Raw genomic sequence first — 14,356 nt, 5'->3', positions numbered from 1 at the left:
AGAGTGAATACACAGCTTGTTTAGACTCCATATGACTTCCCTTTCCAGGACTCTAATAGATGGCTGAAAGGTCTCTTCCATCTTCCAAGTTTGGACTCTCTAACTGATTTCACGAGCCCACAAAACCAAGGAAAAAGTGACTTGTTTTTCCAGTTAAATGTATACCCACTGTGTGTGCACGCCTTCCTTCTGGAGTTCTTTCTGTTCTCAGCAGACAGGGTCCTAAGCAGCAGAATTTGGAATTCACAGAAATCCACTTTCTCTCAGAGTTACAGATCTGACTGTGAGACCACCCCTTGATTCTGATTTGCAACGCAATAATTCTGTTGCTCATTTCACTTCACACAAGAAGCAGCCCCCCCAGCTGCAGAACTCAGCACGTGAGGCAGAGGATTCAGAGAGCTCTCTGAATACAAGGAACCAGGTCCCTTTCTCACCTACCTGCTGTTTCAGCAAGTCCCGAACTTCCATTAGCACACGGTTAGTTTCTCTCATCTCTTCCAGCATTTCTGGCCCAACTTCACCTCCTAAGAAAACCAAAGTGGTTGGGAAAAACACAGAAGAGCCATTAGCAGCCCAAACCAACAGTATCATTAACTTCAGCTTAAGATACGAGATATTATTAAGATATGAGGAGATCCAGACTCCTCCACACCAGTCTCTGGCAGTTCCTAACTAGAAGCTTGTTGGAATTAACAATGCTGCACACAGGTAGGGTTTGCTCTAGATGGGGCAGACAGTGATAATCAGCCATGCCTGGCAGGTAGGTAACAGCTACCCCTCAGCAAACAGCTTGGCCTGGCAGCCTGGCAGTTGTGGTAGCTGCTTATCTGGCACGGGCTCTGCAGTTCACACATAGGAAAGCTTTGCTGCCAAAAGCAGCAGATTAATAATTCAGTGCTGTGGAAGCTGCTATGAAGGGCACCACTGAAGTAAGTCCCTTTGCTGAGTCTATCCAAATGTGCTGCCAAGCACTGAACGTGGAAAACCAGCACATCAGCCCTTGCCTCTCCTGTTCTCAAGGGACAGACTTTTCCTTGCTGGAGACAGGTTCTTTTTGGGTAGCGGCAGTTTCGAATTGCTCAGTAGAGATTCTGGGACATGGAGGATCCATCTGCTCATCCAACACTGCAAAATCCTGTTTAAGCTATGCTGAACAGGATAGAAAGCATTTTACAAGCTCATTTAGGGCAGATTAACATGACTTTTCTCTCCCATCTGCTAGGTTCTAGACTTGCCCAGTCCTTTGAGACATGCTCAGTATCTAGTCCTTACTCCAGCTTTGCTCAAGAGGAATGAATGGAAGCAGCTCATTGCTGAACTATATCAGTTTTAAGAAAACTTGAACCATTTGAAACCAAGTGGACACAAAGCTCAACTCTGCTATTCCCTGTCTCTTATGAGAAAGCACAAGCTCAATTTGGCTTTTCTGGACGAATCAATCCTTTAACAGAAGTCACACCTTGCCTACAGCGTAAGCAAACAGTTAAGAAGAGACAAACAGCAGCATCTTCCACTGCGTGTTCAGGGGAAAATCAGCTGGATTGGGGGGCTGCTTCCTTTGGCACAAGGAGTTTGCCAGTGCCACAGGCAGGGTGTGAGCCCGTGCTTAGCACAACGACTCGGGCGTTCTCTGTGACAAACAAGCCTGGAAGCCTCACGGGTCTACCCCACAAAGAACCAAGAGGATTCTGTGAGTATTTGCAACCCCTCCAGTACATTTTGGTTGGGAAACTAAATAAAAAGCACCACAAATGTGACATTCTAAGACAGAAGAACTGAATTCAAGTGATGTTTCTCATTTTGTTGGAAACGAGGAGCTTGCAGGTGATTTCTAACTCCAGAGGTTTTGAATAAGCTCTGCAGGAAGCCTGCAGGCAGCTGCTGTTATTCCTGGGCAGAATTTTCCATCCCTTGTAGCAAGATGTAATTTAAAAGAAAATTTTAGGAGTTTTTTAATATCCAAATTCACAATAGTGATTCAACTGCCCAGGAGCAAATCCCAAAGGACATCTAGGCACTTACAGACATTCTCACTGCTATGCATCCTTCTCCATGGACTCATTCTGTCTCCACAAGCACACACCTGAATCCCCGGTACACAGCCCGAGTCTGCCAGATCTCACAGATCCTCTTTGAGCTGAGCATTCCCCTGTTGTAATGAACTACATTCCTGGAAGTCAGGGCTTCCCTGAGCTCTGTGTGCACAACCAGAGAGGATATCTAAGGATCCCGCTATAGGACATTTTGTGTGATCTGATTTTTAACTTAAACCACTTGTAAAACGCAGATTAATAGAAAGTGTCTTTTTTAGGTCATTGCAAAACACACCAAAATTTCCAGCTGCCCTTAAATAAATGTTTTTCTTAAAAAGCAACTTCACTGCTCTGGGGAAAAATCCAAGACTGAGGATTTACACAGTTCAGCTTCAAGTTTCATATGAAACGACAAAATCCCTAAACATTGTTTTTAGGCTTCAGTGGATGCGGTTGAATGTTACCTTCTTCCTCATTCCCTTCTGCAAAACATACTTTTCATAGGAGTCTAGAAAACACACGAGTCCAGAAAATAGATCATGAAATGACTTACCAGCCCTTCTCTGCTGACATGATGAAAAAGGGCAGGAGAGGCAGAGGAGGAAAACGAAGGCTAGAGCTGAAATCATCTCTGATTCTCCAGGCAGTGTGGATCTCTGGACTTCTCTTGCAAGGAATTTTAACCTGCAGGTTTGCCTCTGCTCCCCATTAGTGTCTGTGGTTTGCTATTTATGAAGTTGCATTCCTTCCTCTGAAGTTCTTATTCTGTGATGCTGGACGAGGGGTGGACGTCATTCCTGGCTGGCAGTGCACAGGGAATGTTACAGGAGTAAACAATATGAGAAACTCATCAGCACAGGAGCTTGAGGGTTGTTTTTTTTTTAGCCCAGCTTGCACCAAAATAGGTCAGAAAATTGCAGAATTAAATGGATTCTTTTTGGATGGGGGTTTTTATTTCTTCTTCACGGACACAGGATAGACAGATGATTCATAGCTGTATCACTCACAGACTTTCCTTCTAAAACTGCTCGCAAGATCACAAAAGCTACGAGACATCTGGACTTCACTAGAGCTCCAGAAAAGGCTCTTTTAACTCCCAAAAGACCGTTTCACCACTCACACTTGGGGTAGAACTATTGAGTCACCTTCCAACTCCAAAGAGGTGCTCTCACATCCTATTTTGGAGAGGGACTGGGCAAATGTACTAGCCCTGAAGGCTGATGTTCTTATTGCCCCCACCTAAAGGAAGGATGCAATGCAGAAGGGATGGTATGAAAGGAAGGTAGACTTTGCTGTTTCATGTCAGTAAAGCAAGGAGTCTCAATCCAGCATTTTTCACCAGTCTTAATCCAGCATTTTCCATCAAAGGACACAGAGCAGATTGAGAAATCCACCTACAGCAGCCAAAGAAAATCTGCCCAAAGAAAATCTTAAAGCTACTACCTCAAGGAAATCACACGTTAAAACTGTGACCTGTAGAAAAGGTTGGTCTGAAAAGCAGTGAAATTCCTGATCACACATTCCCACTGCTTGACTGTGAGACCTGTCAGTATGTTGATCATGCAACACCCTTGGGGACACAGGAAAGCCCCAGGAAACAGTAGCTCAGTCTCTCAAGCGTTACAGCAGCAGGATCATGGCTATTTACATGCAGATTTGTTTTCTCAGTTTGACCTCAGACCTCCCATGTTCAGGAAAAACTTCCCATCCCTGTGGCTGCTGAAGGTAACTGGGAGCAGCCCTGCAGGCACTGGAGGTGTGGATGGTCACTAAAGTAAGCAAATAAATGTTATTAGGTTTGTACTACAGGAATGCTGCAGCTCACAGGTCTTACATTTCTTGCACCAAGCCAATTTATGCTGAAAATAAAGCTGATTTGCACGTGTTGCCTTGGTGGCACTGGTATGATTCTGCTTGTGTGGCACATGTGCTATCTCGTGTCACACGCAGCAAGTGACTTTCTGCTGTCAACCCACAGGTAAATCAGCTTTGAGGGTTTGATACTTGTAGTGAGCTGAAGTGGCTCAGTGGGAACTCCAAACCATGGAGTTTCCCAGGTTTTAGCATTTCTGGGTGCTTCTGGCCAAATTCAAACCATGGCAACTGATTATTAAAGATAAAATCTGCTGGTTTTCCCAGCGATGTTCTGGGAAATATTTACAGTTTTATTTTATAGCAACAAGTGGGGAGTGATGAAAATGCCCCATCACACATCCCACAGAGACAGTCTCTCACCTGGAACGCTGTTAGTCGCTGTCTGTCCAGCTCATGTCTGAGGATGCTGCTGTCAGGAGGTGAGAGGATCAGCCTCTGCAGGCTGCTCACTCCAGGACCCTGCTAGATGGCAAGCAAGGAAGCCTGCTAGGAGCTGTTATGGTAGGGGGGAGTTTTAGGGGAAAAACACATTACTTCGACAGAAGCCTGATGGGTCATTAATAAAGGCAGGTTCTAGCCAACTATTCAGAAAAAAATCTGTTTTTTTCAAGTGGGGAGAAGTCATAAAACTCCAGAAAGAAAGAGACGTAACTCACATGGAATGAAGAGTGGACAAGGGTCACTTGTGAAGTCATCAGATTTGCTTTGTATGGAGAAATAAATGTGCATGTAGAATGATGAGACAATCAATGTCCTGGCACTACAAAAAGAAATGAAAAAGGAACTATTCAGTACAAGGCAAATAAAATAGGTCTGAGCAGTAACGATGCTTTCTGCTGTCTATGCAAAGTATTATTCAGTGGTAGCAGGACATAAAACCAAACAAAGCCACATGAAAAAAACCTTTAAAGTCATTTCTGAGAGTGTGTGACATTGGCTTGTAAAGCAGTATGACCCCAGCCAGCAAGGGATCCAGGAAGAGATCTAGCAAGGGATCCAGGAAGGGATCTAGCAAGGGATCCAGGAAGATCTCTTGAAGACCATCACGAAAAGTCCTGCTTCCTCTGTACAGAGTTCCACGTTCTTCTGAACACTCTCAGCTGCCCAGAACATGCCCTTTTATAACACTAAACATGGTGATCATATGTAAAATTCACTGTATTTTCTAATATGTCTATCATTTACCATCCAAATTAATTCATCAAAACCATATTATAGAGATGTTAGATAATTTTCTTGGGTTTTACTAGGGGCTGAAGAAACTCAGATAATTGACGTTATAAAGAAGAAATCTCCCAAGCTCCTGGAGTCACTGCAAAGGACAAAAGGAACAGAGAGACTCCCTGTCTTGTGAAGAACACCTTGTGTGAACAAGCTGCAAGTCACCAAAGTATCTGGAATATTCAGGGCTACCAGCAGCAAACCTGGATCTCTTCACAGGGAGGAGAAAAAGAGAACTTGGACAATGTGGACATCCTACAAGGCCATTCCCACCTCTATCCTGCTCTGCAAGAGAGTCACTAAGAAGGAAGGTATTGGCAAGGCTGGAGACTGTACTGACCTGGCTCACAAGGAGCACGTGTTACTTGTAAGTAACTCTGCAGTCAGCTGAGGTGTTCTGGCCCAAATGGAAAACGGTGAGTATGTACTTAGAAGATGCACTTAGTGAGTATGTACCTAGAAGAGTAAAGTCAGGAATGTTCCATGCTGAGAAATGACCTTCATTGCCCTCAGCAACAATTAGTGTAGAACAGCACAGTGAGACAACAGTGCTTGTTGTTGCTCACTTATTCTAAATGAAATGAAGCGCAGCATATTAAATCTGCATTACACCAACTTTAAATATTTGAACAAGTAAGTTGCCTGCATACTAAGGCAGTGATCAATATGTCTTGGCATTCTTCTAGAAACCCAAAGCCATTTCTCTTCAGTCTGCAACAGCTTCTGGGATCATTTCTATTCATTGACAGGAGCAAAATAACTACAAATAAATGTAGCTTGTTCCTACAGAGCTTCCTTGAGCTGAGCAAGACACGGTGTCTCCACAGGCTGAGGTCATTCCTACCTTTATTTTCCTTGGACTCATTTTATACCTTTCTGTATTCAGATCTGAGGGCTAGAAATCCTTGTAAATCACCACTCTGACACAGCTTAAACACATAGTAGCAGATCAGAATGTGTTTGGTTGTGGCTTGGCTATTTCTGGGTGTCTGTTTCTGTTTAGAAAAAGACAAATTCAGAAGGAGCTGATGTATCTGAATTCATTATTATCTGATGGGGAAACAGCTTCCAGGTGTGCCTATAACTTCTTAAGCATCACTGATTCAAAAAGAAGTGAGCAGCAGATAGTGTTTGTTTGGGCTTCAGTGTGAAAGCTCTTTAACACTGTGCAGTGCCAGGTTAGTTACACCTTTTTTCCCTGACTGGAGCTGACATCACAAATGAAAGCAGCACACAAACAAACAACAAAAAGTAAAGCTCACCCTAGCTTAAAGTTTAAATATTTTCCATCTCTGTGTTTTTAACTAATCTTTGCCAAGCAGAGGACAAAAGTCAGAAGGAAAAAGTTATTTGTCAGTCTTGTAAGGTCAAGTGCTAAAAATAAGTGAAAAACATCTACACCCTCCTCAATGGTATGCTGAGCAGTTTACAGTGTTTCTTATATATTTATGGTCATAAGAAACCAAATTATACAAAAGAGGGTTTCAAAAAGCATCTCCTCCTTTTGCCCCCAATACAGGATCAATAGCACCAATGCACTCCTCACAAAAGCATCTCTACCCTCTTCTAAAACACTTCCAGTGACAGAGACTCCACAGCCACCCCAGGCAGCCTTCCAATGCTCTATATCCCTACTGTGAAAATGTTTCCAAGGAATGCTATTTAAGCCCATTGCATCTTATCTTATTCCCCACGGACTCAAAGAGCAGATCAGCCCCTTCTTTGCACGAGCACTAGATAGTTGAAAACTTGCATTTCAATTCTATACTTGTGCAAAAGAGCCTGGTGATGTCTGCAGCAATATGTAGGAAGGTGGAGATGAAAAATGATCAATGATCACAGCCACTGCACACTTGAAGTCTCAACTGAATCTTCATCAGTGAGTGTTTTTGTTAACTGTCACCGTGCATAAACTACCCGTGACTCAGAAGATGCATTGTCTGTTGTGGTGAACTGCTGGGTTACAGCTGGAGTTGGACCAGCCCGACACGTTTCACCCCGAGCGGATCAGTGAGAAGCCCAAATACATCAGCAGCATTATTTTGAATGCTATGGACTAACATTTACAACCCCCAAGGTACACACTGTGAGATGACGGGCACTGAAGCGTGAGGCCCAGCTTCAGCCTCCTCCTACCTTTCTATTATGTGCTTCCAGATGAAACAAAAACCTGCTTTCAAAAGTTCGCAAAATATGTTTTATGGCTTGATTATGTACAGATACTTATTCATCCGTTGCTAAAACACAACCTCAACAAACAGGATTCCTAAAGGATCTGCTTAGAGCAGTCCTGGAGTAACAAAGTTTAGGTACTAACTAAATAACATGAAGAACAGCACCAATGCTTTATGGAAGCAGGTTCATTATTTGACATGGACACCAAGAGCAATGAAGATGTTACACACAAAACCCAGCAGCCCAAAACAGGTAAGAACATCCCCGTCCACCTGAGTCATTGCAAGATGGAATAATCCATTACAGGTTGTGGTCTGTTACATGTTTGAAGAGTTACAGCTTGCTGCACTCTGGTTTATGTCTGTAACTTTGACTTCCTCAGGAAAGCAAGAACTGGAGGGTGCAGGAGACCTTTTATCAGTGCTTTTCATGGGGTTTTCATTTAATCAATGGCAAACTGCAGTGATGGAGAATGGAGCCTGCAAAACAAATGGAATGGCTCCATTGTGCACTGTGCTAACTTCGTTCTCGGTGTTCCCTGTCCTGCTAATGGCATTTGACTCATGTCAGCAAAGCCATTTATATGAGCTAAAAAAAAGGTCACACAACTCCCTGTGGCAATAGGCAGAGTGACACCACTGGGCCATGGCCACGGTGTCACAGCAACAGGCACGGTGTGACAAGGACATTTCCTGGGAGGAAGCTGCTATCTTCCACCACAGCAAGTGAGGCCTTCCTGGAAGGAAGGTGAGTCTCAGAAGGGTCAACTTTCCTGCTCACTCCTCCACCACTATTAGGAATGTGATGACTTTCATATTTACCACATGTGAGAAGCTGGCTGTTGAGGGAACACCAGTTTTCACCCTGAACATCTTCTTAGAGCTTTGAACAGAGCAGAACACAAACACCATCATGTTAATATAGAAAAATAGATGCAAAATGGTTTCTCAAACAAGGCGCAGAGCTGCCTTCCAGAGTCTGGGGGAAGAATCCCACAAAAAGACACAGAGGAGCCAAGAACATATTCAAACTCTGTGTTTCATCCTGAGCTTCTAACCCTCAACCAGAAAGTAATGAGAACCAGCAGGAGCTGAGCAGGGGTTTTCCAACATTTTTGCTGTTGAACAGACAACACAACAAATCTAATAAGTAAGAGACATTTGTAACAAACACATCACAAGGAATTGCCACCTGATGCCTTTACTACCTCCTTTGTCTTTCTTTTTTTCCCATGTAATTTAGTGACTGCTGGGGTGGGGGAAAAGAAAGGTGCAAGCCCGAAAATGTCTGTGTATCAGCAGGAGAGGTTCTCTGCGCCTCTGGACCTGTCCTAGGGAGCTCCCAGTAAGAACCAGAAGCAGCTCCTCGCCCAAAAGGTTTTTTGTTTCTTGGTCTAATGAGACTCCCAACAAGACAAACAGCCATGAGAGAGCAGAATGGCCTGACTTGTCATTGCCACATTACTCTGAGGAAGAAAGAATCCTCTCCACAGACATGGAACTGAGTCATTCAGAAGCTCAGCAGCTTCTGCTTGGTCACACCATGCAAATAAATTGAACCTGGAAGCCCAAAGCTCCTGCCAGAAGCGTAATAACTAAACCATCTTGCTTTTCTGAAGAAGGGGAACCTTCCCTGACCGGCACTGGCAGGGAAAAGCACATGCACATTCATCTAAACTAAGTGACACTACATATTGTCTAGGCAGCCTCACCACCCCTGCAAGGATCTTCCTGGAAGTGCCATATCCTGCCCACACTGGCTGAGAGAACAGCACACGATGTTGTAGGAACTCTTGAGGAGCATCAGCAAGAAAAGCTGGACTTTTACAAGAGAAGAAAATATCCAACAACTATAGTCCTGCAACAAAGACAAAGTGTCTAAGTGCACGGTAAGAACACCACAGTTCAGTTTCACCAGAGATGTGATACTACCAAGGAACAGCAAGAGACAAAGCCAGTTGACACGCTGGTGAGAAAGCCACAGTATAGGTCCAAGGTCTATCCAAAGGCAGGGCTACAAGATCACCCTGAACTGTCCTTCATTTCAAATACAGCCCAGAACTTCCCAGTGGCTTCCTGAGTTTTGACAAGCTGATTTGCTGACTCTAGAAAGGTCGCAGCACTGTCAAATGTTCCACGCTCCCAGGTCCCACATGGATAGTCCCACCCCTTCCAAGATGCCTGAGTCCTTGCGTCAACATGATCCTGTCTGAAGAGAACCAAGACACCTGGAACTAAAATGTTTTTTACACGAGGGCAGGAGGCCAATCAATGGGCCCACAACTCTGTCAGCCCTCAGTCAGTTTTGCTTTACCTCTCACTTCAGCCTGCAAAGACAAACTGTGACAGACAGGAAGGCCAAGGGGCTGAAAAGCAGTGGCACACTGGGATGAAGAAGAGCTGCCTCCCATCCTCCCCTTCCTCCCCAGCAGCTCGCTGTAATGAGCCTTACAGATGGGGTGGTCAATGCTGCCAGAGCTGCTTCTCCCCACCGCCACCCTGCTCACCACTGTTCCCCAGCATATGTTGTAATCACACCCCCAGGGGGTTGTTAAAACCCTACAGGAAACAGCTCACATTTTTTCCTTTACTATTCATGCCATTTTCTGTTCTGGACAATAAAGAGGTCTAACACTGGATTAAGCAAATTTGCAACAATGGGCTCCTATTGCTCCAGCAGCCAGCGGGAGCTCGGACTTGTCGGGAGACCTGGGAATAATTAACTGAATTGTACTGGAAAAAAAGGAGAAGACTGGAGGCTGTTTTGACCAAGAAAGCTGCAAGCTGGTGTGATGGTTAAGCCATCATGTCTTGCTGGGAATTATTGTTGGGAGTATCATTAATGCTTAGAGTATGCAGGTTTTGTCAGTACAACTGCTTTGGCCGTGCTCTCCCGTTTTGGTTTTTGCTACTAAAAGACACCTCCCAGCACCATAATGACAATAACACAGTTTTCCTGATTGCTCAGGATGCACTAAGTCACTTCCCAAAACTCTTCGGGATGGCAAACCTTACAAACTAACGTTCTTCTAAGCAGACTGGTTTTCCTTTCCTCCTAAATGATGTATATAATTCATCTCCGTGGTCAAACCTTCTCATTGAGTAATCCAGGGGTCTTCAGCAAGACTGTAAACAGGAATTGTGTCATTGCAGAAGGGACTGGAAGTGCTCAGTGCTCTGAGATCACACATGTAGGTGGGCAGACAGTACTTTTTAATAGCCCAGGGACTCTCTTAGGGAGCATTGACTGGGTTTTGAGCATGTACCAAGAGTTTTTAATTCAAAAGAAACATTTGGCATTGACCCCTTCGGAGGCAGAACACTGAACCCAAGGGAGCCTGGAGATGGGCTTGGATCCTGCCGGAGCTGTCTGCACCCGATTAGTTCAGTAGCTACACACAAATGCACACACTGTGTATGAATAATACTATTTCTGTATCATATATATGAGTATTACATAGATGAGTATTTGCTGGCCTCAAATTACTGCCTTCTAGCCACAAGCCGGCACATGCCATCAGGCTTCTGACAGGCAGCTTCAGAGAAAAAAAGATCATTTCCACCGTTCCTTTCAGCAAGGAAGATCCCAGGGAACCTGACAATCTCTTCATACCTAATACCACCAGAACATAGACACCTCTGGGACAGAGAGCACAGCCAAATACATAACAGAGTGCAGAACAGCAGGAAAAAAGGGAAACATTTGGCTTAGGACTCCAGAGAAAACCTTGCTTTGTGTAGAGCAAGCCAAGGAATGGTTAGCAGCCATTCACAGGAGACAGATCTGCTCTTGCTATGGTCACAGCCCAAAGACCCACAGAGAAAACCTGAACCTCACAGTTTATTCTGCTCAGAAGTATGAAGTGGTAAGTTACCTTTCCCAGCAAGCTGGATCAGTAGTTCTAATAACCATGTTCTGACAGACCACAAAGCTGCCCTTTCTGTGGCCATCTCAAGGGAACATGAAGAAATTTTCCATGCCAGATGTTGTATTAAGCAAACCTGTTCAGGTCTCCTGGATACATGCAGCAGAAAGCTGTAGCTTTTTAATAAGTGTTGATTCAAGATTAATGATAGTTCTCCTGACACTTCCTCTCTCATCGACTGCAACAGGGGCTGGTTCTTTTCTTCCCATTTGCTCTTTTTCACACAACTGCTCCATAGCAATTACCTCTCCTGCTTACATTTAAAAAAGAAAACACACCAGAAACCAGAAGGAAGATCTCTGGCGTGATTTAACTGCTGGAAAGAAGCAAAACCAGCACCAAGCAATCAGGTCCTCTCAGGACACCAGTGATCAAAAGACCACTGTTGAGGTATTCTGTAGAAACATACTTCACAGTCAGCTGCTTGCAGGAGCCATAAAGCTTTTGAGTGGTAAAAATGAGAGTTAACTTGCACGAAGAGGAAGAGAAGATAGATGACTCTGTATTAATCCCCCCCTCACATCTTCCCCAGCTATGGGGATGCTGAAAGCATTAGCTCAGAAGTCTGACCTTTCCTGTCTCCAAACTCAACTCTTCAAAATACCCAGTGAGAAAGAGAAAGGAGGAAAAGAAGTCAGTCACTATGTGCAACACTCTATGCCTCACACACTTTAGTTTTGGTTATGAGCAGTTTAACACTTGCATCCAAGGGAAATGGGGAGGAAAGCCTTTAGGAATTACAATGAAAAATTTTCAAGTGTAGGTGCTTTCTTCAACTGCTGTGGAATCAGGATGACTGGAAGACTCACCGAGGGCACAAATAGAGGGATACAGGAAGGACCAGCAGCCTGCAAAGCTGTTCTCTGAAGTGGTCTTATTATCCACTTGCAAAATGAGAATTTTGAATATGAAAGAAGAAAATGGGGTTATTATTATAGCAGAGCCTTAGTATTCCACAGAAATCCTTCTTCCTCTTGTGATGGTGGCAGAGCAGAACATTGTCTCGATCCTTATTGCTCACACCCCACTTCAACTGATTAAGAACTTTGGTTAGATTTCAAGCAAACAAGAACAAATCCTCTGCTTGGAAACTGTCCTTGAAGCCTTCCTTAATTGTTCACAAAACCTTGCCGCAAAAGAATGCCAGCTCCTCAAGCCTGAGCAGAGAATGACAAACCCAGTACCTTGTAGACAGAGCCCATTGTAGCACAAGGCAGAGTATCCTCCACAGCGTTGTCCCCCTTCAGTGCCTGCCTGAGGTGCTGCACAGGCTTTTCTGTCAGACAATTACGGCTGTCACAGGAATGAAGAGACAAAGATGTTTGCAGGGCCCACGCTCTGGGGGTGGGAAGGACAGGTATCGTCCTCAGAAGCAGCAGCACTTTGTCTCCCTCAAAAGAGAGATCTCATCCAATACGAAGATGACTTGTCAAACAGAAATAACAGCACAGAGCCAGGCAGCTGAGCCCTCACTCACGTCTGGTTAAGTAACAAGTGAAATACTCAGCTCTTCTCCTGCAGAAGGGTCTCCCCACTTGGGTGCAAAGCACACAGCTATGACTAGAAAACCTTACCCGAGCGGTAGCTTCCACAGTGCTGAAGGGAACTGTGCTGCCTCACCCTGACTACTAGGAAGTTACTAACAGGTGCAAGTCAAAAGAACCAATTCAAGAGGCCTATGAGCCTTAAGGTAAACAGTTGCATTTGTGAAACTGCTTGTTTCACCAGCCTCAAGGACTGTGGAAGCAAAGGAGCCACGTGCCTTCCCTGCTCACGCTGTCAGCCCGTCTCACCATACATCTCTGTTCACATAACATTTCTTTTCCTGAGCCTTGAGACATTCTGGATTATTGGCTTCATCCAAAAATTGGGCTTCTTCGTACAGCATTTAGAAACTCGGAGGAAAATTTGACATCATGCAGACTCTGAGCTGTTCGTTTTTCACCCCTAGAGATGGAAAAATGGCACATACAGGCTGAGGAGCCTGGGGAAGGTCTCCAGCAAGATCCAGTCTGGAGACTGGTCCAAACCTCTGGAGTTTTCAAGAAATTATCAGACCAGAAATCTCACAGGAATGAGCTGGCTCTGGAGAATTCTGGCAATTCCTTCTCCTGACCCCACCCAAAGCTGAAAAACAGCCACAAAAGCAAATCTTTTCCACACTGTTTTTCAGTGTCACTGTCTGTGTAAAGAGTCAGAGTATTTGCTCTTCCCATCCAAAGCTTGCAAGGGCACCTATCAGCTGAATTGTGACAGTCACGGCACTGCTCTGATTTTAATTCCACATGGAAACTCGAAGTCTGATCCTCTGTGTTTCTGCAATGCTTCCTTCGCTAAAGGCCAATTGCTCTTGGCTAGCACAGAGGCAGCTTCTTCCATTACCCTTTCCTCAAGCCAAAGCACTCTGGGTGTAAGCAGCACTGAGCTCCTGAGACAATGACTGCCACAGAAATACCTATCCTGAGAGTGGAATCCAAGAGCTCTCCCTAAGCTGCAGCTGCCTTGTCTCTCCTTGACATCTTTTCAGTCTTTGAATGCTTCCTGTACAAGCCATTCCACCCTTCAACGCTTCTTCCAGGAAAGCATACACAATTCCAGGAACCCCACGCCTCAGGTGAATAAATAGCAATGACAAAAGCAACTTTCTACTGGCAAGGCAGGAGCCGATGTTGAAACTTTGAGTCTCTATACACAGATGCAGTAAAGGCTTCCATGAAGGCCAATATTTCCTAAGGAAATCAAATATCAATGCATGGTTTGGACAGGGGATCTTCTGGAAAGAGTAATGAATGTGTCTAACCCTGTACACTCAGCAAAATCTGATCTCACAGCCTGAGATCATTTGCTGGCTTCAAGTCACATGTGGGAGTTACTCCTACCACAGTGGGAAGAGAAGTTGTTTCTAGGGATATCAAAGTTCCACTTCTAAACCTCCCTATAAACCAGAAGCTTTTGCCTTTTAACACTGCAGGTGCCCCCTCCCTTCCTTTCTGATGGTTTTTTTTTGCCAGATGAGGTTTGTGGTGGCCTCTAGTGGGATATGGAACAAAAGGTGTAACGGAAAAAAGGAGGCAGGCATCTGCAGCCTCCCACCAAGCTGACCAGGCCTTTGGCTGTTCATCTC

At 44.6% G+C, this 14,356-nt stretch overlaps 1 protein-coding gene across 1 annotated transcript in view; it reads right to left on the bottom strand.

Annotated features, from left to right (window-relative positions):
* The window catches only part of COMP (cartilage oligomeric matrix protein), a 14,803-nt gene extending 12,120 nt beyond the window's left edge, over nt 1-2,683 (bottom strand). The window contains exons 1-2 of the mRNA XM_010018618.1: nt 2,590-2,683; nt 442-527 (exon numbers count right to left, since the gene is read on the bottom strand). Of these exons, the coding sequence (XP_010016920.1) occupies nt 442-527; nt 2,590-2,665 (162 nt within the window). The 5' untranslated portion in view covers nt 2,666-2,683. The remainder of the gene's footprint in view (nt 1-441; nt 528-2,589) is intronic.
* Between the last annotated feature and the right edge of the window lie 11,673 nt (nt 2,684-14,356).

The sequence above is a fragment of the Nestor notabilis genome, unplaced genomic scaffold (assembly GCF_000696875.1).
Source record: "Nestor notabilis isolate BGI_N333 unplaced genomic scaffold, ASM69687v1 scaffold13577, whole genome shotgun sequence".
NCBI classification, from domain to species: domain Eukaryota; kingdom Metazoa; phylum Chordata; class Aves; order Psittaciformes; family Psittacidae; genus Nestor; species Nestor notabilis.
Note: the sequence above shows the minus strand (reverse complement) of the source record. Positions and strands in the feature narration are given on the sequence as shown.